This window comes from Xiphophorus hellerii, chromosome 21, assembly GCF_003331165.1.
Source record: "Xiphophorus hellerii strain 12219 chromosome 21, Xiphophorus_hellerii-4.1, whole genome shotgun sequence".
NCBI lineage: Eukaryota > Metazoa > Chordata > Actinopteri > Cyprinodontiformes > Poeciliidae > Xiphophorus > Xiphophorus hellerii.
In genome coordinates this window covers 9295219-9316725 of record NC_045692.1, presented here as the reverse complement: position 1 = coordinate 9316725, position 21507 = coordinate 9295219, and the positions used below count along the sequence as shown (strand labels likewise).

General features: G+C 39.2%; 1 protein-coding gene across 1 annotated transcript in view; it reads left to right on the top strand.

The window, feature by feature from the left end:
* The window catches only part of ofcc1 (orofacial cleft 1 candidate 1), a 166418-nt gene that overhangs the window by 87106 nt on the left and 57805 nt on the right, over positions 1-21507 (top strand). The window contains 11 exon segments of the mRNA XM_032551761.1: positions 964-1068; positions 1710-1793; positions 4873-5109; positions 5395-5492; positions 6824-6910; positions 8250-8320; positions 9604-9712; positions 14847-15089; positions 18266-18414; positions 18635-18749; positions 19466-19760. Of these exon segments, the coding sequence (XP_032407652.1) occupies positions 964-1068; positions 1710-1793; positions 4873-5109; positions 5395-5492; positions 6824-6910; positions 8250-8320; positions 9604-9712; positions 14847-15089; positions 18266-18414; positions 18635-18749; positions 19466-19760 (1593 nt within the window).

Below are 21507 nucleotides of genomic sequence, written 5' to 3'. Positions count from 1 at the left end.
AGTTAATAAGTATTTCCGTCTGAGTGTTTAACTTCAGAGTACGGACGGCGTGTGCAAACCCGTTGCAGAAATTTTAGATGAGCTTGAAAGGATCTCTGTGAACTCTGTTATATTTGGGTGGTGGTGCTCCAATCCAAACCCACCTACTGACAACTTTTAAGCATCCAAGCTCCAACACATTCAGATTCCTGTAAAGAGAGGCCTTGTCTCAAATAAGTATCATGATTTAATGGACCATGCCCCTACAACTTGAGAAATACAAAGTAAAGCAATTTTGGATCGGAGTGAAAAATTCAAGACTTGTAAATGAGAATGATTTGTGATTAAGGAAGCTGCTCGGCAGTGTGTACTCTCAATGGAACAAGCCCTGGAGTCATTTGATTCCCATAAAATGTGTGGCGCAGACTTGATACCCATAGGTCAGTGATTGCTAATAAGAAGTCAATGAGACAAGGGCTCGGGTTATTTTCCTTTGGATCAGGTCCCCCAAATTCACCTAGTCCTCAAGGCCGCTGACCTCGGAGTATTTAGAAGGTATTGTCTTTGAAATTCCAGGTACTTTAAGGCTTGTAGACTTTCTCATTAGTTTCTTTTGAACATGGCAAACATATGGGAGTTGTATTTAAGAGATTGCCTGCCTTGACCTTTTGCGGCATGCTAATTAGGCCCCAGAGCACTGCAGGCCAAAGAGAGGTGCTCTGAGAAGCCCAGCAGTCTTTTTTCCCACTTCGCTCTCTCTGCCTTGGAACTTGTCTCGTCTTGGAGCTGCCTTATCTGCTAGCCCACCGCTGCCACTGCCCTTCTACAGTGTGCGTTTCAAAATTAAAATTTTGCTTCATGTGCTTCTAATAACCACTAACCTGAACCTGTACAACTCCCTCCTTCCCTTCTCATACACTTCCCCCCCACACCTCCCGTCTCCCTTTTCCCAACCCTTCCACTCTCCCTCCTCGCTTTCCAAAGGAAATGAACGTGTTCGAAATTACTTTGACCCGCCACCGCCAGAACAGACAGACCCAAGGCAATGCGAGATGGCTGGGGTCAGCGCCGAAGATGAGCTGGAATTAAGTATGCCATTCTCTGTCATAATGGTTCTCCTCGGTTCATTAAAGAGGGGTGAGAGAGATCACTGGTAGCAGGCTGCCATTTGTGACGGCGGGACATTTTATGTAAATACACCAAACGATGGCATCACTAGATTGGCTACCCAACTCGTTGTCATTGATGAAGGTCACGAATCATTGGTCAGTTTTCATTTCACTGTAGAGTTTCCTCTCCCCAGTCAAAAAGACACATGTAGAGCCACATCAATAGTTTGCAGCCTTCTGCTAAAATGGGCCTATTAAAAGCAAGCTCTTGGGAGCCAAGCAATATGCATGTTATAATGAAACCTGGCTATTAATGGAGAAGCCATTTCACCTGTATCTTTTGGATATCACTGCCTTGTAATATCAAAGGATTCACCAAATCAAATCTCATCACATGATGACAGGCCAGCTAACAGGCATGTTAATGCTCCTATGTCATTACTCCCGTCTGCATTTTCACCCTCTTCCGCTGCAGCCAATGTCTCCAGTTTGCAGGCAAAGATGTGGTTTAGATTAACTTGTCTGATAAATTGAAAGTAATCTTGAAGCTGTTAAATGTATGAGATTTTTTTTTTTTTTTCACAGAAGGTGAAGTCATTTTCTGAATGTTTTGGTTTCTAGAAATACTGAAGGCAGATGAAAACAGACTGTATGAAAGAATGACGGCATTGCTGAATGAAGATGAAACCTTTATAAACATACCTGGTATGTATCCCATTAGTATTCTGATACTTTATCTTAGTTAGCTTTAATATTCACCACATTGTTAGATTTCATTGGTGACTTATGCTATTGATCAAAACACCATAGTGCATAATTTTGATGTGCTGGAAAAATGCTACATGTTTGTTTTAATAATTTCTAGAATTTTCAAAGGATTGACAGACAGTTTTCTTCAGGCCTCCCTTATGCTGATACATTTAAATAAAATCAGTCTACCCAATAGCCATATGATGTATTAAATTTACAGAACAAAGTCGACCTGTGTGTAGGTTTGCACAATTGCTATCCCCCTAAACTGAAAGGCCAAGTGAGGAGAACATTAATAAAAGAAGCAGCTAAGAGGGCCATGGTAAATCTGGAACTGATACAGATTTCCAAAGCCCTGATGACACACTCTGCTGAAGGTTCAACTATCTGTTCTCCCCACCAACCTGCTCTTTTGCCAAGTTGAAAGAAAGCAATAAGAAGTCTCACTTGCAGTTTGGCACAAGCCATATGGAGGAGACGGCAAACTGGTCACATCAGAACAAATTTTAAGTTGCATCCAAATCCATGGGATGATGCTGGGTATTGAATACCAATACACAACACAGTTTTCAGATTTATCCCATGAAAAGTTTGAAAACTTTGCATTCTTTTCCATCCAGTTCACAATTATACACCACCGTGAAGGGGTCTGTCACATAAAGTGCCAATAAAATATGTAGAGTTTTGCAATTGTAGCACAAATGTGAAAATGTTTAAAGGTTGTAAATACATTTGCATGGCATTGCACCCTTCTAGATTATAGTAAGACTTAAATATTAAATTCTGTAAGTACAACAAGGAAAGGATATACATCCATAGCAAGACTTCAGACATAGAAAGAATGAAGTCAAAAGGGACCCTACCTTGTGCTTTCCATGGATGGCGATTGTTTTATGGCAGGTGTGTCTTTCCTAATTAAGTCACTTTCATTTCATACTGTATTCATCAAGGCTACACACAGATGGTTAAAGCTTGGCATTGTTCTACGTGAAGGCTGTTATACCAGATCCTTTTGCCATGACACACACCTACTTTGTAATTCCAGCACACGAGCGATGGGTTTAGGCCCGCTTCAGCATGGTAGAATTTAGAAGGCTTGCATTATTCCCCATTGTTTTGGATTTAGCTGTACTACTGAGATTAGTGCCCCTATTCATTGTCTTGGGATGTTCATAAAAATCCCACCGGAGAATGTAAAGAGGATCTCGGATTAACAGTTCCACGCAATAGGCTGAGAGACAGAAACGCAAAGAGTGACACCAAAGGAGAGGAAGAGCGCTCGCACTCCTGTGCCGACTTGAAACTGTGGCAACTGCCAGTTAACACTTTACTAAGCAACAATAGACTTCAAAACAATTACCTTATGTAGTTGTATGGTTGCCTCCCACCGGTACAGACGGTACAGTGTTCTATGTGGCAGCAGGGCAGAAGGGGAGTATGTCTTCATAGCTGATCCTGGTATTTAGTGACTTCTTCTAAGGCTTTTGTTTTTGATTTCCCAGTCTGTCATAAAAAAAACCATGAATTTCACAAGCCAGACAATGGATAAAACAAAATATTAATAAAATGGACAGTGGCCAGTGCTGAGGATGTTTTTTTTTTTGTCAAACAGAGATCCTGCAAAAACCTCTCCTGTCTGTCTAGAAATAATCTTTTTTTCTTTATCTTGATGGATTCTTTTGCTTTGGCTCAGCGAGGTACAAACACAGAACTGGCACTCTTTTCATTCCTGTTTTCTGCGAGGCGTGAAGCAATGATAGCAACTTCTTTACAAAAAGCATTAGGCAACGACAACAGCTTTGGCTCCTACACATGTTGGACTGCACACGTTGAATGCACTCTATGCGCTAAAAGAATTGTCATGTTTTCTATCACTGAGGGAGGACAACAAAACTGCAAAGACACACAGCGAGAAGACTCTGTCTAATTCTTGCGATTGGTTGTAAAGAAAGTGTGGTTCTGCAACACTAGAACTGCAACTGATGGCATCTTTATTCTACTCTTAGCAAACTAAGCTTTAGTTTATTTACAACTTTATGCTGTCTATCTAAATTTCAAAAGAATATTGTCTTAAAAAGTATTGTTCTGTTGCTTTAGCACAAAGATTTGCAAATATATTGACATGCCTCAAACATTTTATTATGACTTCAGATTTTTTTTTATCACTTATTTTTAGGTCACTTAATTATGAGGCAAAATGAAAACAACAATAAACAATAAACAAATATATTCTTCTTAATAATTCCCTGACTTCTTTAAGCAATTAATGGTGCTGGATTACAGTTTGACAAAGTTGAGGGGCTAATTACAATTGCATGTCACACTTTTCAGATTTTCTTTGTGAAAAATGTTGAAATATTTTTCCTTCACAGATGTGCACAGCTTCCTGTTTTGCTCTATCCCAGTGGTGTTGAAAAGTGTTTTGCCCTGAGAATGAAAGCTGACAAGTTGAAAGTGCTTGTGGGTCATGAATAAATAAATAATGAAAAGGCTAATCTACATCTTTTTAGTAGTTTAAAATCTCAATTTAAAAATGCTTAAAAGTCACTATCTGCATCAATAGTCCTTGTTTACAGGCCAAATTTATACCATTCTTGAATTGTGACCAATTCACATAAAATTATTTGGACACTCTTGATCTATCACACAAAGTTCCAATAAAATAGATTTAAGAGTGTAGTTAAAATGTGGGAACATATGGAAAAGTTCAAATTGTGTGACTACTTTTGGAAGTATATGCAGAGATTGTGAAAGTGCATGTGTGGATCTGCCTTGTTTTTTTGTTTTTATTTTCCTGCATAAGTACATGACTGTCCACCTCCACGCTTTCTGTGCAAAAGCACACACATCAGCGTGTGTGTGTGTTTGTTTGCGTGCGTTGTGTGTGGAGGTGTGCGTTTCTGCTAAGTATGCTCATCCATCAGCATGCGAATGCATGTGCCGATGTTTATGAATGCCCATCCGCCTGTGCATCTGTGTGTGCCTGTTTGTATGCATGTGTCTGCGCGTACTCACCGATGCGTTATCTCTCCAGGTACGCTGCAAGCCTCGAGGGATGAGGAGGTGTTGGAGGTGAAGGCGGGTGATCTGGTGCTTCAGCGGCGACTGCTGCTCCACAGTGGTGGTGGTGGTGGTGGTGATGCCTCGGGCCCCAGGCCCTCCCAGGCCCATACCATTGCCAAACCACAGGCAGAGAGTAGTGCTTGGCTGGGAGGAGAGGCTGGACTCCAAGCAGGGAGGATGGTAACAGGCAGGGAAAGTGCTGTAAAAAGTAATGCTATTCTTTTATTTGTTTCAGAGGCTGATTTATTGTGTAGGGATACTGTTAATATAAAGAATAACACTTTTCTATGCAGTTTTGTGCACCTTACTGTATATGGTGGTATAGCATTTAATGCATGTTAATGTGAATAAATCGTGCTCAAGATCTCTCTGAGATATTTGAAAACTCTATAGTCTGTTAATAAAATTAATTAACTTAATTCACATCGCTCCAGTAATATTCTAGACAATCTTTGGAGTTGTTTTATGTGTTTTTGTTTTTTTTTTCTTGCAGCAAGAGCAGCTGAGGAAGTGATCCCCTGCTACGCCCAGCAGCTGAGGGAGCGTGTGCGGCCTGACATGATCACGCTTGGCAGCCTTTCACTGCAGCAGGTCAGTGCTACAAAGGGGAATATCTGTGTCATCATCCCATATTCACCAGCGCATCAGCCGTGTCCATTATGCTGTGTATCAGAGGTCTGGCTAATGGACACAGTGTGCGTGTGTTTGTGTGTGTCTTAACACGCGTTTGTCTGCTTTTGTCTCTCTGTTTGTAGACTGTATGTATAACTTGCTTTACTGATTCTCCTCTTTCCTGTTTCACCCTGGGTTGTGTGTTCTCTTGTTCTGTAATCTTTATTCTTTGCATTTGTTTCACAGATTTCATAAAATCTCAGCTGTGATTTTTTTACTTTTTATTTGCAAAACAAACACTCAAGGTTTTTTTCCGAGGTTAGATTACTCATTCTTGTTTAGCCCAATATTGGAACATGGATTTCAGCTTTATCCTTTATACCACATGCAATATTCTCACCTAATTCTTTTATTCAGTTTTATTCTGTCTTTCGACTTTCAACTATGTCTATTGCTTTTGCTTGCTTCTTTACCCAGTCTTATGGTCTTTTCAGTAAAAATAGAGCATGACAACATATTATCTTACAACAGGGGATTTTACAAACTAGCATTTAAGATCAGACGCCTTTCTGAGAAAAAAAAATAAAGTGTTTGCATGCTTTTGACTCCCCCAGTCAAAAGAGGAATGAGAGTAGATAGAAGAATGTCAGGGTTATATTGTCTTGGGAAATCCAGTTTGCAAAAGCATTGCAGACATTAATGCAGAAGTTCTATTCACTGTATTTTTAGTTCTAATCTCATTTGAAAAGACAGTGAGAATATTACATGAATAGCGAGCAAATGTAATATAGGAACAAAGGTACAAACAGTGTTTCAATGTCACTTGGAAGTCACTGCAACAGTTGACTCATCTTCACATAAGTGGATAATCAGTAGCATCCACTCTATCAGTGCTGGGATCAGTGTTATTTTATTCTGGTAAAATATGCACGTGCTCCGTTACTGTTTGCACACCCACCTTCAAATGAAAGAACATTATCCACCAGAGATTTCACATCTATTTAAAAATTATAGCTTTTTTTTTCTCTTCTCTTTCTTCGTCTGCAAGACGCTGTCACTTAGTAATGTCAATGTGTCTGAATTGGGGGGAGTGGGGGTGTGTGTGTGAATGTGCTGACTGAATGTAAAACTGGCTGAAACACTCATCAAATGCTCCATGTCTTTAGGGTCTGGCTCAGTATTGATTGCCTGCAGATTGCATTACAGTTGCTCCTTGTGCTTAATTCTGCTATTATGGTGCACTGTACTGTTTCATAAGTCTGCATCCATTGAAAGTGTGTGTGTGTGTTTGTATTTGCATGTATTTTTAGCAACCAGATCAGAAGGGAACCCAGGAACAGAGTGAGTGGGCAAAGAGAAAAAAAAGGCTAATGGCTTTCTTCACTGGCAATGTCGAGGTAAATGCCCATGCATCGTATGGAAGCTGAATCAAGTGTATCTATATTTTTAGCCTCCTGAGTTGTTTATAACCTTCTTTACAAACCATGCTCTCTATTTTATTTGCCCTATTTATTAGCTTCAGTTTAAGATTCTTTAAATGTTATTGCGTTTAAAACTGTTAAATGCAATAACAGTTTTCTTAGCTCACCTAAAATCTTAAGCTGTCTGCCTTGCAAAAACATTCAAACTCCTTATTCTGTCACATGACAACAACACAAGATGTGTTTTATATTAATCTTGTTGGATTAATCAACCCAAATGAGGACAGTGGCTCACACTGCCTATTTGTGGTTCAGTATTCACAGATTTTCTGAGGAACATAACTCAGTATTATTCATAGCAATTTCACTTATTTGATGATTATTTATTTATTTATTTTTCATGAAATGAAGGTTGCACTGAGAAACAATACCGTTTTACCTGCTACTGGCTGATGTTTGCAAAGCAGCCAATCCATGAGGGTCATTAATTTACCTTGGCATTGATCGGTTGTTCCCCCAAGAGCGGATATAAGGAAGACTGTAGCTGTTAGCTTCTGCGGTAGTGCTAACACGGTTTCAAATGTGCGCATTAATGCATTTTAAGACATATTTTGTATTTGATTGATTATAATGGGGGGATACAAGTGTTTTCAGGAGGGAATTTTAAGTAGCTGTAAATTTTAAGTATTCGCTAGTGTATGAAACAGGTACCAAACAGCGCAGAGCCGTGCCTTACTGTTCATTGGAAACGATGCAAAGAAACAGCCTAGAAGGCTAATTAAAAAGCTTCAAATTGCTTTCTATCTTTCTAATTTGTCATCAAATGTGAAGCAGACTTCAAGTGTGAAAAAAATGTTGCTACAGGCAGAATAGTTCAAAGCTTTTCTGGTCAACACGCAAAGTGCAAGGTGTGGGGAACAGTAACAGTGGGCACACCATACCCCCATCAAGCACGGTGGTGAGAGCTTCATGTGGTGGGATTCTTAGCAGGAACAGGGGCTGCTAAGGATTGATATCAAGATAGATCAAATGAATGATCAAATTTAATCCTCCAGCAGGATAATGACCCTGAACAAACAGCAAGTACATCAAAAGTCTCATTCAGAAAAAAACATATATTTGAGATAAAATGCCCTGGTAAATAGCTAGACCTAAATTCTACAGAAAAAAATATGTGTTTCAAGGGTTAGAGAAATAACTCAAGGAGTGAAAATATTCTGTAAAAGGCACTGTAATTTGTAACATTACTGAATACAAACATTTTGATAAAACATTTAAATGAGAGAAAACCCTTCAATTGATGTAATTTTTGAAGGAACCCAGTTCACAGAAGGACAGTGATGAAGTGTTAAGACCCCAGCCCAGAGTGAACACATTGTTTCAGTGGTAAGTACAGCTCCTTTCATATCACCCCCTTCCCCCCCATATGTAAAACTGATGTCACGTGACTGTAATCATTAATTGTGTGAGAAGCATTTGTATTATCGTTGACGCGCCAGATTCATATGTCCTCTGCAAGGCTTCTGCTGTCAGCAGGCATTGCATTGTGGGTAATATGGCTCAGGGGCACAGAAATCTGTCCATGTCATTGGGCTAGGAGGTGCATCAATTCTTGCTCCATCCACTTTGGTCAGGCTTCACATCTTGTGGCGAGAGCCCTGCGGGCAATCAAGCTTAGCATGTTTAAGTTTTCATTAATTACGGACTACCATGCTGGCTGAGATGATAAAAATCAAGAAACTAGTGTACGCGTCAGAACCGCGGCTTGTGCTGGCCCGTGTTATGGGTGGGTGGTAAGTCGGACACCAGCCCTGTCAGATGAATGTGATTTGGAGTTTAGCGAGATGACCTCCTCCAGACAGCCTTGAACACTGTAAATCCTTGCTGATATCAATAGTGGGTGGCTATTAGACATCGGAGACTTTCTACGCATCACCCAGGGCTACATCTGCCTGAAATGGAAAGAGAAATGATTTCACTTTTCTCTCCCTACATCTTTGAGAGAGAAAGAGAGAGAGAGAGAGAAAAAAAATTAGAACAGACACAGAGCTGACTTGTGTTTTTGTAACAAATGTGTAATTCATTTGTTTCCACCGTTTCTGATTTAATGGAGGTTGAGTAATTGCATTAGGAAGCACATTGTGCCATGTTGTGAACTGATGAAAGCATGTGTAATACTTTTGATAGGCAAACAGAGGGGAGGGAGACAAGGAGAGAAAAAGAAAGACCCAGTGCCCGCCTTTGATGCAGAGCGCTTATTTGCTGAATTATCCTTCCTTTAACAAGCATCTTATCCCCAGTCACAGGCAGGCCGGGGCCCCTGTGATATTGCTTTATTTTGAGGAATTAAGAGAGGTGGCGAGGAGACGAGCGAAGCAAGCGCTTATTACATTACCGCTGATAAGATTGAAAGGCAGAGAAACGCAGGGAGAGAGAGAGAGAGAGAGACCCACAGAGAAAGGAGGAAAAACAGAAAGAGAGAGCAATAGAGAGAGAGTGAGAGAGAGAGAAAGAGGGACCCAATGGAAAGTGTTTTGTTGTGCTGTTATTAGATTGAGCTGCTGTTGGCTACAGAGTGGAACAACAGAGGGCCCAAAATGCAGGCGGCTATTAACAGGGTTAGCCCCTCGTACTGGTGTGTGTTACACACATATGTTTGTGCACTGCAGCAAAAACCTCGACAGCCTGTCGATCAGAGCGCTCGGCGAAGGCCGAGAAGAGGCGGCGGCCAAAGAGCTCCCACAATCCTCCTCTTCAGCATCACGGCCCTCGTGGCAGGTAAGGCGACGGTGGACTGAGAAACAGACATCAATTGGACTAAAAATAAGGGTGTGAAGATGGGAAAGAAACACATTTCTTAATTTTTCTCTGGGTTCAATGGTCCCATTGGTTTTCACTTATATGCTCTGTAACCCGAGATTGGAACATTTTGCATTTCAGAAGCTAAAAGTAAGTTTATAAAAAGGCCTAAAAATGAACAGACTTAACCATTAGCAGGGATTTTATTAGGTTATTTTATGCAATTCATCAAGTCAAAAGAATCACAAGGGTCTTTATAAAGTCTGAGAAAGTTAAAATATAATTCTGTTCTGTGAGTAGCAGCTAATAGGAAGAAACCATATTCGTCAGAATCAAAAGCCAGGCCAAGCACATGGAGTCCAAAAACCACTCAAAGTTTTCTAAGCACCATGTTTTAGACTTCTGAGCTAGTTTTGCTTTTCTTATGCCCAATTTGGACGATAGAGCTGTAAACACACATTGCATTATTTAAAGTGGAATGCACATCAAGCGTGTTGCATCAATTGACACTTTTTTACGTATTTGAGGCATTGTGTTGGAATGCGCTGATTACTGGATTTCCACATTGAATAACTTTAGAGCAAGTCTAAAAACGTTAACTCAGTCCTATGCCTTAGAGCATCGGCCACCAACAATACACACCTGATGTGATTGGTTTGATAGAAAATAATAGTTTTATTTTAAAATACACACTTTAAAATACAACTATTATTACACCTTGGTAGGTTGTCACTTAGAACAATTCCACTTTTTGTTTCACATTTACAAAACATATTTAATGAATTAAGCTGATGGCTTTAATGCAGGGATGCTGAGAGAAATGGGTAAACTTTACCCAATGAGACTTTATAGTAGGGTAGCATCAAACTTGGTCTCAAGTGAAGGAGAACCAAACTGGTTCTTTTACAGAACAAACTATTAGCAACTGCAGCAGGCAAAGTATTGGAGCTCCTTGTTGGAGTCGCCCTAAGAGTGTGATGTCATGGGAGATATATCGATCCTATTTACAAATTACAAGAAGAAAACAGCTTTGTTTGGTAACCCCCTGGACTCCCACCCCCGGAAAAAAAACTCCTAAATGATGTAATTATATGCAATGAGGTAGTGAACGGTACCAGTGAGAGAAAGGGGAAATTAAGTGTTTCCATATGAGCATGCCTATACAGAGACATGCAGTCTTATTCAAACAAGTTTGAATATTATTGAAAAGTTCATTTATTTCAGCAACTCAGTTCACTAAGTTAAACACATTATGATGATTAATTACACTCTGACTGGTGTTTTCAAGCTTTTGTTTCTGTTAATTAAGATGATTTATTTATTTTTTTTATTTTTTTGCCTACAGCTAATGAAAACATGACATTTAAGATTAGAATATTACATCGGACAAATAAAAAAAAGAAAATAGTTTTTTCTTTTTAATAGAGAAATGTGGGCTTAATTTAAAGTATGTTCAATACCTGCTGAAAGGTTATTTTCAAAAGGTATTCTTGTCACAAGAATGGGAATTTCCTAATTAATTGAATATGACTGTATAGTATTACACTACATTGAGCCAAAAGGAATCCCCCAGCCGATATGCTAACCATCCAGCTACGCTTTCTATGTCAACTTTTAAAGATTTGTTTTCTGTCGTTTTGGGAGTAGCGTCTCCCGTTTAAGGAAACATCAGTAGGTGGAAAATGCAATCCTAGAAGATGAAACCCAGGCAGCAAAAAGGGAGAGAAGAAATAAGGGGGAACCAATTGAGAAAAAGCGAGAAAGGGGACTGCAGTTGTAGCGGTAGCATCACCAGCTGTGGGAGTGAGTGTGCTGTTGTGTTGCATCTGGGGATGAGCCGGCTATGCCACCGTGCTGGCTTAAAGATGTAATGAATCTTCAGTCGGGGGCTTTCCTTCCAGGGTGACAACTGGCTTTGAGGAAGGTTGTAAATGCAGGGGAGATTGTGGTATAATTCCTCAGACTGGCGTTTGTGCCCCCCAGTCACCATTCGATTATCTCCCAAATTGCTGTGTTTCACTGAGATAAAGATTTTTTATGGCTTGCTGACTTGAAACAACTAGCGCAGGCAGAATAAGGGGGCAAAGCAGGGAGAGGCAAAAAGAAAGAAAAAAAAAAAAGATAGAAAGAGAGAAGCAATGGCCAAACCTGCCACGCATAGTAATTTCTTTTGGTAAATGACAAAATCTTTGTTTATATGACATTTCTTGAAAATTACTGCAGCGAGATGAATCTGAAATATAAAATGTCACATTTGGCATGCAAAACTATGAAAATATATTTCTGTGCAAAATTCATGGAGGCATTTAATTTAGAACGTGTTTAATAACTAAGGCAGCCTGCATCAGTAATCCTGCCCGGAGGTCCCAAAAAGATTGTCATATTTATTCTCTCTTTTCTTCACCCTCCTCCTTCATTCCAAAGCCAAAATATTTTAAGGGTAAATGTTCATTGTTAATTAAGATTTACTAATTAAAATGAAAATAATTAACAAGAAAGCTTAATCTCTGAATATTAGCCTATACTTAGAAAGAAAGGAAGTTTTTGTATGTGGCATTTCCTGTCTCCATTAAGAGTGCATTTTGTGTGATCAGTCAATGTGTGGAAAGCCCTGAAAAGATCTTTCAGCAAAGGGACGGCCGCTTGCCAGCAAAACCACAGAGGATCCCTCACTGGAGCCTTTGATCTCATCTGTAGGAGTGCTGTAATGTTATGGCACTTTAGGCACAACTCAGGCTCGGGGCAAACAAACCACCTCTGATATGGAAAATTGGCTCCCTTCACCTTTTACCTTCACCTTGCTGTCTCTGCTGTTTCCTATGATGCCTGCGCAATCATTTGAGCCAGGCAATAACAATGCTTCCACGACGCACACGGAAAATTAGACGCAGGTGTGATGTTATTATTTTTTATTCCTTTTTTTTTCTTTTTCTGCTCTCGTTCCCCCCCCGTTCCTTCTCCTTTTCCGTCTCTTCTTCTGCCTGCCTCGTCTTCCTATGTGGGAGCTTGGAGGCCTTCCCCACCTCCTTCTAAATGTGAGACAGTGTGGGCTAAACCGCTTTGCCACCAATTATACAAATTTTACTTCTGCCTGTATTGTTTTTGGTTGTTTTGGAATCCAAAGATGCTCACAGTGGGAATATTGAGGGGATATCACTGAGGGGGTTCAGCTGCACACACCCTCCTCCTTGACTGACAGGCACTGTCACGGGTATTATGACCCTTTTCTAGCTGAATTTGTATTGTGTCCTTTCAAAATATATATGCTTCATGATTCACAGGTAAAAAAAAAAAGTGATATTGGAAATCATAAGGAGAAAGTTCTAAAATCCATATAGGGGTGAGTGTGTGTGTGTGTGTGAGAGAGTGTGTATCATTGATCGGTACAGAGGGTTTTAATTGCCAGACACTCAAACTATGCCCTCAGGTTCTGGTTAACATACTGTATACTTAAGCACATACAATAAATAGGAATAAGGAGATGTAATTTACAGTGAATGACATGAAAGTCTTGAAGAATAGGATATGATAATGCAAAGTGATGCTATAAATCTCGGTATATATGTACACTATTAGATACAATACATCATTATACAATGGAATAGGATGGCATTATAAAGAGAAAGATAGGGTTGGATAGAATGCTACATTTATTTTTTGTTTTTAATCCTACTCTTCACAGTGCAAATCAACCACTTGGTGTGGCAATAGGATTATGTTATAATTAAAATGATCAAGCCCCCTCAAAATACAAATAACTATATTTGGGTACGATACTAATTATCAGTATCAACTGATAGATCTCTGAATAATAATAATTATATATATATATAAAGAAAACCTGGAAGAAAGAAATAGAGAAATAGTTAATGACAAAAAGCGCCCAATTTGCTTTGGATATTGATGATTTAAATTCCGTTTAAGACTTTAAGATAGGAGATGCTGTTTCCATTAACTGTTTTCTGGATGTCCTACTTAATCATTTTTTTAACTACCTACCCTACACTATATAACAAGGCACATACAAGCAAAGAAAAAAAAAAAATCATCTAGTCCTTGAAAATTCATTTTATCACCGCAGGGCTTGCATGTTGGAAATCTTCTCCTGAATGGGCAATCTAACTTTGACAGCAGTTAATGTTGATGTGCTTTGAATGAGGTTTAAAGGCTATAACCCAATGAAGCTCATTAAATGCAGAATATTAGGTGTAGAGGGATTTTTATCGATACACTTTTCGGTATTAGAGCGCCTTGTTACATTTTTCCATGAGTAAATTTAAGTTTTTGACTGATCAATCATTTTCTGACCGGTTCAAACTTTATAATTATAATGTCAAAGTGAAAACATATTTTTCAAAAATTAATGAAAGATCAAAATGAAGTCATTACTTTGCAGAAGCCCCTGTGGCAGCAATTACAGCTTCTTGAGTAAGTCTTTGAAAGCCTTTTACACCTGGATTTAGACTGTTTATCCAAGTCTTCCTGGCAGATCCTCTCAAGCTTGGATACGCTGGATGCCATTTCAGGTATCTCAACAGATGTTCGGCGGTTTAATACTGAGCCCTGGTTAGGTTTCCAGATGACACATGTTTTCCTAAAAGGGAGCGTTGTCCTGTTTATTTGAACATCTCAAGATCATTGTTCTTGGTGAACTATAGTGCCGGGTTTTAATTGTGTAACTTCTGGAACACTTTTTTATGTATTTGTTTGTTTTTGAAAGAACTCCCTACGTTTGGGTGGGTTGACACATCTCTGATCCCAGTCAAACCCTCCACCATGGAGTTAGCATCTCCACATGACTTGCTCTGGTCCAAAACAGAGAATAATAAGTCAGATTCCTTTACTATTCTAAAACCAATCATTTAAAAATATCTTCAACTGCATTAAGGCCTGATACACGAGATCATCCCAAAAATAATTTTTTGTATTTGAATGACAAACAAATTGTTCGGTTTTTGGTGCAGCTCATGCCAAATTATAGCTGGGTGACTTAACATTTTGTAGTAGGCCAATAACTGCTGTGGTTTCTATCCGGTGGTGGGATGTTAATGTGTTCTAATTTTGGAGATGAAATGTTTGCTCATCCTTGTGTTCTACTATTTCTTCTTCATAGGGGGACCAGGGAGCCCTTCCTCAGTCTATAGAGGTGTGTGTATGTTGCCTGAGAGCGGCAAGAGACAAGCTTCCGCGAGGTCTCTACTCTATCAGAGTGGCACTTCAGAGCACTTTAGGAGGTTCTTCTCTTCACCTGCGCAGTTCGAAAGAGCAAACCTGGTCGGCGTCTACTGAGCCAGTCGAGCACCGAGGCCTTTTCTACGACAATGACCTGCATATTAACCAGAGCGTCTTCATAACTGTACGCATGACTTCTTAGCTGTCTTTCTTCCTGATAGTTCTTTCAATAATGTTTGATTTATGGATCTAAGTGGCTATCATCCAGATTTACTTTAAATCTGATGTGCTCCTTGGTCATCATGATTCATTTTGTTCACTAAAGTTATCTTTCAAACCTTTGAGGCTTTCACAGAGCAGCTGGATCAGTATTTAGATAAAAGTGGATTTTACTTGTGAATTGGATAATATCTTACTGCAGTTGTGGGCACTAAATATTATTAAAGGTTATGAATATAAAGATGGCTACATTCAGATGCATTCCTCACTTTTTGATTCTGTTTCATTGTAAAATAATCAAGAGCTAGTATTCCGCAATACTTTGTGTTGGTCTATTCCACAGAAAACTGTGACTGCGACATTAAAAGGTGAAAACGTTCAAGTAACATCGATCTTTTTGCATGTTTATGTTAACTTGTTAAAAATATGAAGCCCTCTTTTTCTTTTTTATAGCGAAAGAATTAGTGTGTTTTTCAGCGTTGGGCCTTTTGAAGATGCTCAGCAGATTATATTAGATCAAATCTGAACACATTTCACAATCACTTTCTTAAACCTCTTGAAAAGAAGCCATCCTCTGTATATGCATAAGCTGCTCTAATCTTAAAAAAAAATAAATAAATCTACAGACTTATTCTGGATGGTTGATATTGACCAGTGGATTAGGTTCTGTTTATTCATTGATCATATGTGTGTGGGACAAAAGATTCTCATGCAAAAAAAGAGAAAAAAAAACACCCCTTAAAATACACGCCTTTAAATCCAGTGTCCCTTCCGATCCTATATAGTCTTGTATGTATGCTCTGTTTTCTAATGGCATCTGTTGAAGGCCTATGTGGAGCATTCAGCACATGTGGACACTGTCAATGTGCTCGTGGGCGTATTCACTGAGCCCAAGCTCCCTGATAATATTGTCTCCAGCTCCCATCCAACATAAAGCATGGGGTAAAAGCTGGCATGAACTGAATGCAGACCTGGGATCTGTAAAAACAAGAACGCTTAAGTACAGCATAGTATAAATGCCTTGTGTCACTCTTCTTCCCCTCCTCTACTCCCTAAACTGTGAGCTGTGCTTTATGGACAAACCAGCTGTTGTTATTCACATTGACAGCAGTGGAAATGCTGATCAGATTTGTATGAGACCACTAGCTTAAATGTTTTTTTTTTTCTTCCCTTCCCTCCACTTGCCCACACTATAGCGTGCGATTTCAGAAGTACATGCAGTCCCTTCTAAGAGGAAATGAGGAATTAGTGATGGTAGAGGGAGGCCAGGAGCTTATTTTCCCTTCCTCCCTCTCTATCTTTCTTTCTGTCTCCCCCACTTTTCTTTCATTCACCACTTGTTTTGTCTGCCTGGGCCGGATTAAGGCAGAAACAGTTGAGTGTCAAGCTTTTGCAGGTGAGTGGGAACGCCTGGGTGGAATTGACAGAGTGTCTGAATTTCATTTTACGGCAAAGCGAGAATGACGTGGATGCGGTTTTAGTATTGGAGTAAACAAGCAGAGAAAAAAGCAAATAAAAAAGAGGATCTTGTAGAAATCCATTCATTTGGTGTTTTCTTGTTTTCTGTGCTTTACCCAGTGAATGCAGGACTTGCAGGCAATTTTTTTAATTTTTTTTTATGTATTGCCGTCATTACTGTGTTTCCATATGAGTGAACAAATGGCATCATGAAGACCAAGGAACACACCAGAGAGGTCAGGGTTATAGGTGTAGAGAAGTGCAAAGTAGTATGATAATATGCAACAATATCTCAAGTTTTAAACATGTCATGGGGCACTGTTTAATCAGTCATCTGAAAAATGGGGGGAAAAAATTATAGACTATAGACAGGATCAGATTTCTGTAGCAGTTCATGTTTAATCTGTATTCACAGACTTAGATCCATCTGTCTGAGATGGGGCTGTTTTGGAAAGAAAGTTAGCGGGAAATTGTTGCATCTAAACAGGTGAAGCTGGCACACTGAAGACTCGCAGCTGTGATTACCGTTCTGAACTTCATGGTTCAGAAGAGTCATCTTCTGAACCATGCTATTTTCCTTTCAGTTCACAATTATGCAGTAAATCCAGACGAGTTTCTTAAAGTTTGTGTCTTAAATGCTTCTTTATTCTACATACATACCCAAATAACTGTGTTAAAGCACTTTAAGCACACATGCCCACTCACACACACCCCCACGCATGTATACATACACACACGCACACACTACAGAACACTTCTAGTTGAGGTCATATTTCCCACAGTAAATGAATTATATAAATATCCTCAATATTCTCAATATCTGTAATCCGTGATATTGTTCCATAAATTTATGTCTCGAGTCACACGCCACTAACCGTCGTTTCACCGGTGTGTCCCAGATTCGGTGCGTGATACACATGATTTATGCGTTAAAACAAGTCCCCTGCATTTTCCATTACGACTAATAAAGGGATAAAATATTTCCTACTCAGTGATGGATGAAGTGGGGCACACTTCACTGTCAGTTCATTTTTTAAGCAAACCCCTACCGTTCTCCGGGTAAATAAGCATGCGTGCACTTGCCGTTGACTGCTAACCACCAACACTCTTTGCTTTGTGCAAGACACCCGTAATATTATCAATTTGATTTATGGTGGCCTTACTGGATCTCTAATTCAGTAGCTGTCAGTTTATACTACAGTGGCAATCTGAAGCTCCCCTTTCCACGCCGCCTGTATCTGTGAAACATATGCTTTTTGGCAAATTCGTTTTTGCCAACGATTCTAGTTAGAAGGAGGCCACTAAAAAAATTCTTAATATCCATGTCTGCCGTCCTTTCAGTGACTATTTATCTCCATTACTTTCTGTAGATAGCCTATTCATTTAGCACAATACTGTAAGCCCATCTGTTTCTTATGCAAAGGTGGACCCTATTTAACAGTCAGGTGAAGGCTATTGGTTACATTGGCTTTTATTTTAAGGCATTTGCAAAATGGGAGAGCCGAATCCACATTTGTAAAAACTTTGACAAAACATGTTTTATTTTCACATGACAATTATGTGTTAAAGCTACAGTATGTAACTTTTATTTAAAAAAAGAGGATTTTTTTTTCGTTTTTGATGCATGTGGTTGTAAAATTGCAAACTGAATGCAGAGTGTATCTGTTGCTCATGTTTCTGCAGAGCTTACCTGCCACCTCTGAAATCAACCCCTCCATGGTTTTGCTGTTCCAACTGATCAGCCTACCTGGACACAGTAGCCATTTTAGCTCTGTACTGGCCTGGGGAGTATTTCCTATATGCAGCATGAGCCTGAGTCTGGTCCAGGGCGGGTAAGTCAATAAATAATATGAAGTTTCCACAGTAAGTACCTTTAAGCTCATATTTTTAGTTTGGGACCGGTTAGAATTAGAAAGAGACTGGAGAACAGCACGCCCAAACTGTTAAAAAAAAGAAGAAAAAAAAACATCTGCAGCTTTATTTATTTAATGCTTCAATCTAGTTGAACCATCAAAGTTTTTGGTTGCCAATAATGATGTGCTATCGTCTTAGATTCAAAACTCCACTGATCAGGGGGGAGCCCAGCCCACAGCTGGACCAGTTTAAAAAAATTGAAGCTATCATCTCCTCCGATCTAGACCACTGGCTGTGCAACCTGTATTTTCAGGTGAGTGATCTATTCCCCTGGTTTGGTTCTTTAAAAGATTTACAGTGTGCTCATTCATTTCGTTTATTTATTTCTTTTCGTTATTCCATTGCACGTTAAACATTTAGGGCTGGTCGAATGCATGTGCATGAAGTTTAAAAATACAATCCCTGTTTCATTATTTAGGTTGTTATGGAAAGTCCAGCGGGCGTTGGACGTTTAGATGTTTCCTATGAGAAAAAAGCATTTACAGAGAAATTGGAAATTGTCCCCAGACAGAAAACAAAATCCACATCTTTACCCAATAATTCCGGATGCATCTAAGCTGATGCATTGATTAGATTAGTAAACACTGTAATCAAATTAAAAAACCAGAACAATGCTCTCCCTCTTCTGTGTTTGCATCTTTATCCCTTTGACTTCGACATGCTGTTTGTATTACTCTATCATTACTGTGGTCTACTGTTGCTTTGACTCCTGCGGGAATATGCTTGCTTGTCTTTGCTAATGCATAATACATAAAAAAAAAAAAATGCTTACAGACTTAACTTAGTAGTCATATGGCCCACTGTCGAAAATATTAGCAATATCACATAAATTGATTGATTATAAAGGACAAAACAAATGTGGATGAAGAGCAATGACATGTTTACTGAATTTATACTTGGAGTTCAGACAGTCTGATCATTCTGTGATTTTTTATTTTATTTTATTTTATTTTTTCTTGTGTGTATTAGGTAAAGAGAATTCCACTCGGAACATCCGGAGTGACAGAGCTCTTTGTTGCACCATCGAGATCGCTCTCCAACCCTAAAATCTTATCCAAACCCGAGGATCACCATGACCCGACCCTTACGCAGCGACCCACAGCCCAGTCTCAGATTTGCCCGCATCCCCTTCTTCTCCAGTCCCAGCAGCATCTGCACGTCGGCCCCGGCTGCAGAGCGGGAGAGTCCGCGGTCGTGCTCTCTCAACACGGTTCACCTCTCCACCTGTCAGCTGATTCCGCTTGCTCTTCTTCATCTCTGCCAGGTAGGAGTCCAAAGCTAAACCTCGCGTCCCCAAACTATGCCACAGTGGGGGAGAAAATGTCACTCTAATGTTTTGAGCTGGGGGAAAAGAAGAATATCAGTTCTCGCATACATCGACTCTCTGCTGAGGTGAACGTGCCTTAAAGAAAGGGAGCGGAGTTTGCATAAGCAAATGATGTTTTCTTTGTACTGATTACAAAACCCAACAGATAACAATGTGCACTTCTTTTAGACACATATTTAGGCTGGATGCTCAGTACCGATTGTTAGTGATAGCATTCCGATGAATACCATTGCGGATTTCACCTGTGAGCAAACCCTTAACACACTGACATTGAGCGCCCAGGAAAAGAAGTCCAATTAGTAGTTGCTGGAAACTTGCACTAAATAATGTTAATTAGTCCGACAGTGAGGCCAAGGGATTTATCCCTAAACACGACAACATGGAAAAGCAGACAAATAGATTAATTTCTGTTTATCGCGGATTAAAGACATAATTTAACCAAGAAACATGTTTAGCAGTTTGCTTAGATTTCATTTGATCAGACCTTAGTTAATATGTTTGAGTATAACAAATGTATGTTTGTTTAACTTTGACACTTAAACAACAAATAGATTAGTGTCCATTCTAATACGTTTTGAATTATTATGGTCCTCTCATGTAAGAAAAAGGAACAGCATGACAGTAAGTAATGTACACTGTAAATGTATTTTCAAAAGCTTTTCTCGGTGGCACAAAACTAAGATGTGCTGTACATTGTCAAAGACTGCCGTAGCTTCTTAACCCTAAGAAGCCGTAGGGGCAAATTTGCTTGCTTGTGGCTTGCAAGCAAATTTGACTTTAGCATTGTTGTCAGACCGGTTAAATCTGGAAACAACCTTCTTAGATCTACTTTAAGGAAGTGGCATCCTAACAGCTTAAGTTGTGTTGAATATTGGCATTGTCTGCCTCTGAGTTAGGAAGCTTATGTTGAATGCAAGTTTTAATTTTGTAACTAAACTATTTAAAGCTGAGTACAAACTTCGTCAGAGCAAATAGCTTTCTCTACCACATAGCTTAGACAAGTTCTTAACTTTCATTATGTTCAGCAGCTAAAAACCCAAACAGAAATAAGTTAGTTTAAATTCTAACAATTGTTGTTTTTTTTTACATCACTTTACTGTCATGGTCCAAACTACCATGTTAAAAAGAAACAGAATAACTGGGATTTAATTCAGACAATAATAATAATAATAATAATAATAATAATAATAATAATAACCCCTAACAACCACAGCTTAGATGTGCAGCTCATTAGCAGCAAGTCCCTCAGGCATAACAAGTCAGACTTTAGCTTTAGCACTGTTGCCAAATTAGTTACTTGAGGATTGAAACTTAAATTCTTGCTCCAACAACAAGAAACACCATTGCGACTGAAAATAATACAAACGTTTCTGACTTACCTGTAGATGATACTTGAATCCATAATAAAACAAACATATGGTAGACATATCAGCCTAATTGTGAGAGTAAAATTTTCCTGAAGGTACATCTGATTCAAATGTTTAAGTAAATTTTATTTTGTTAACAACGCTAATATGTAATGGTAATATGTAATACCCTTACAGTTGATCAAATTCTTTGTTGAGCAGGTCTGTGGAGGCATCCTTTCTTCCTCTCTTTTTCTTTCTTTCCTTCTTTCTTTCTTTCTTTCTTTGTGCATGTACAGCTCATCTTTATTTAACAGTTCTCAAAAGTTTCTGGGGTG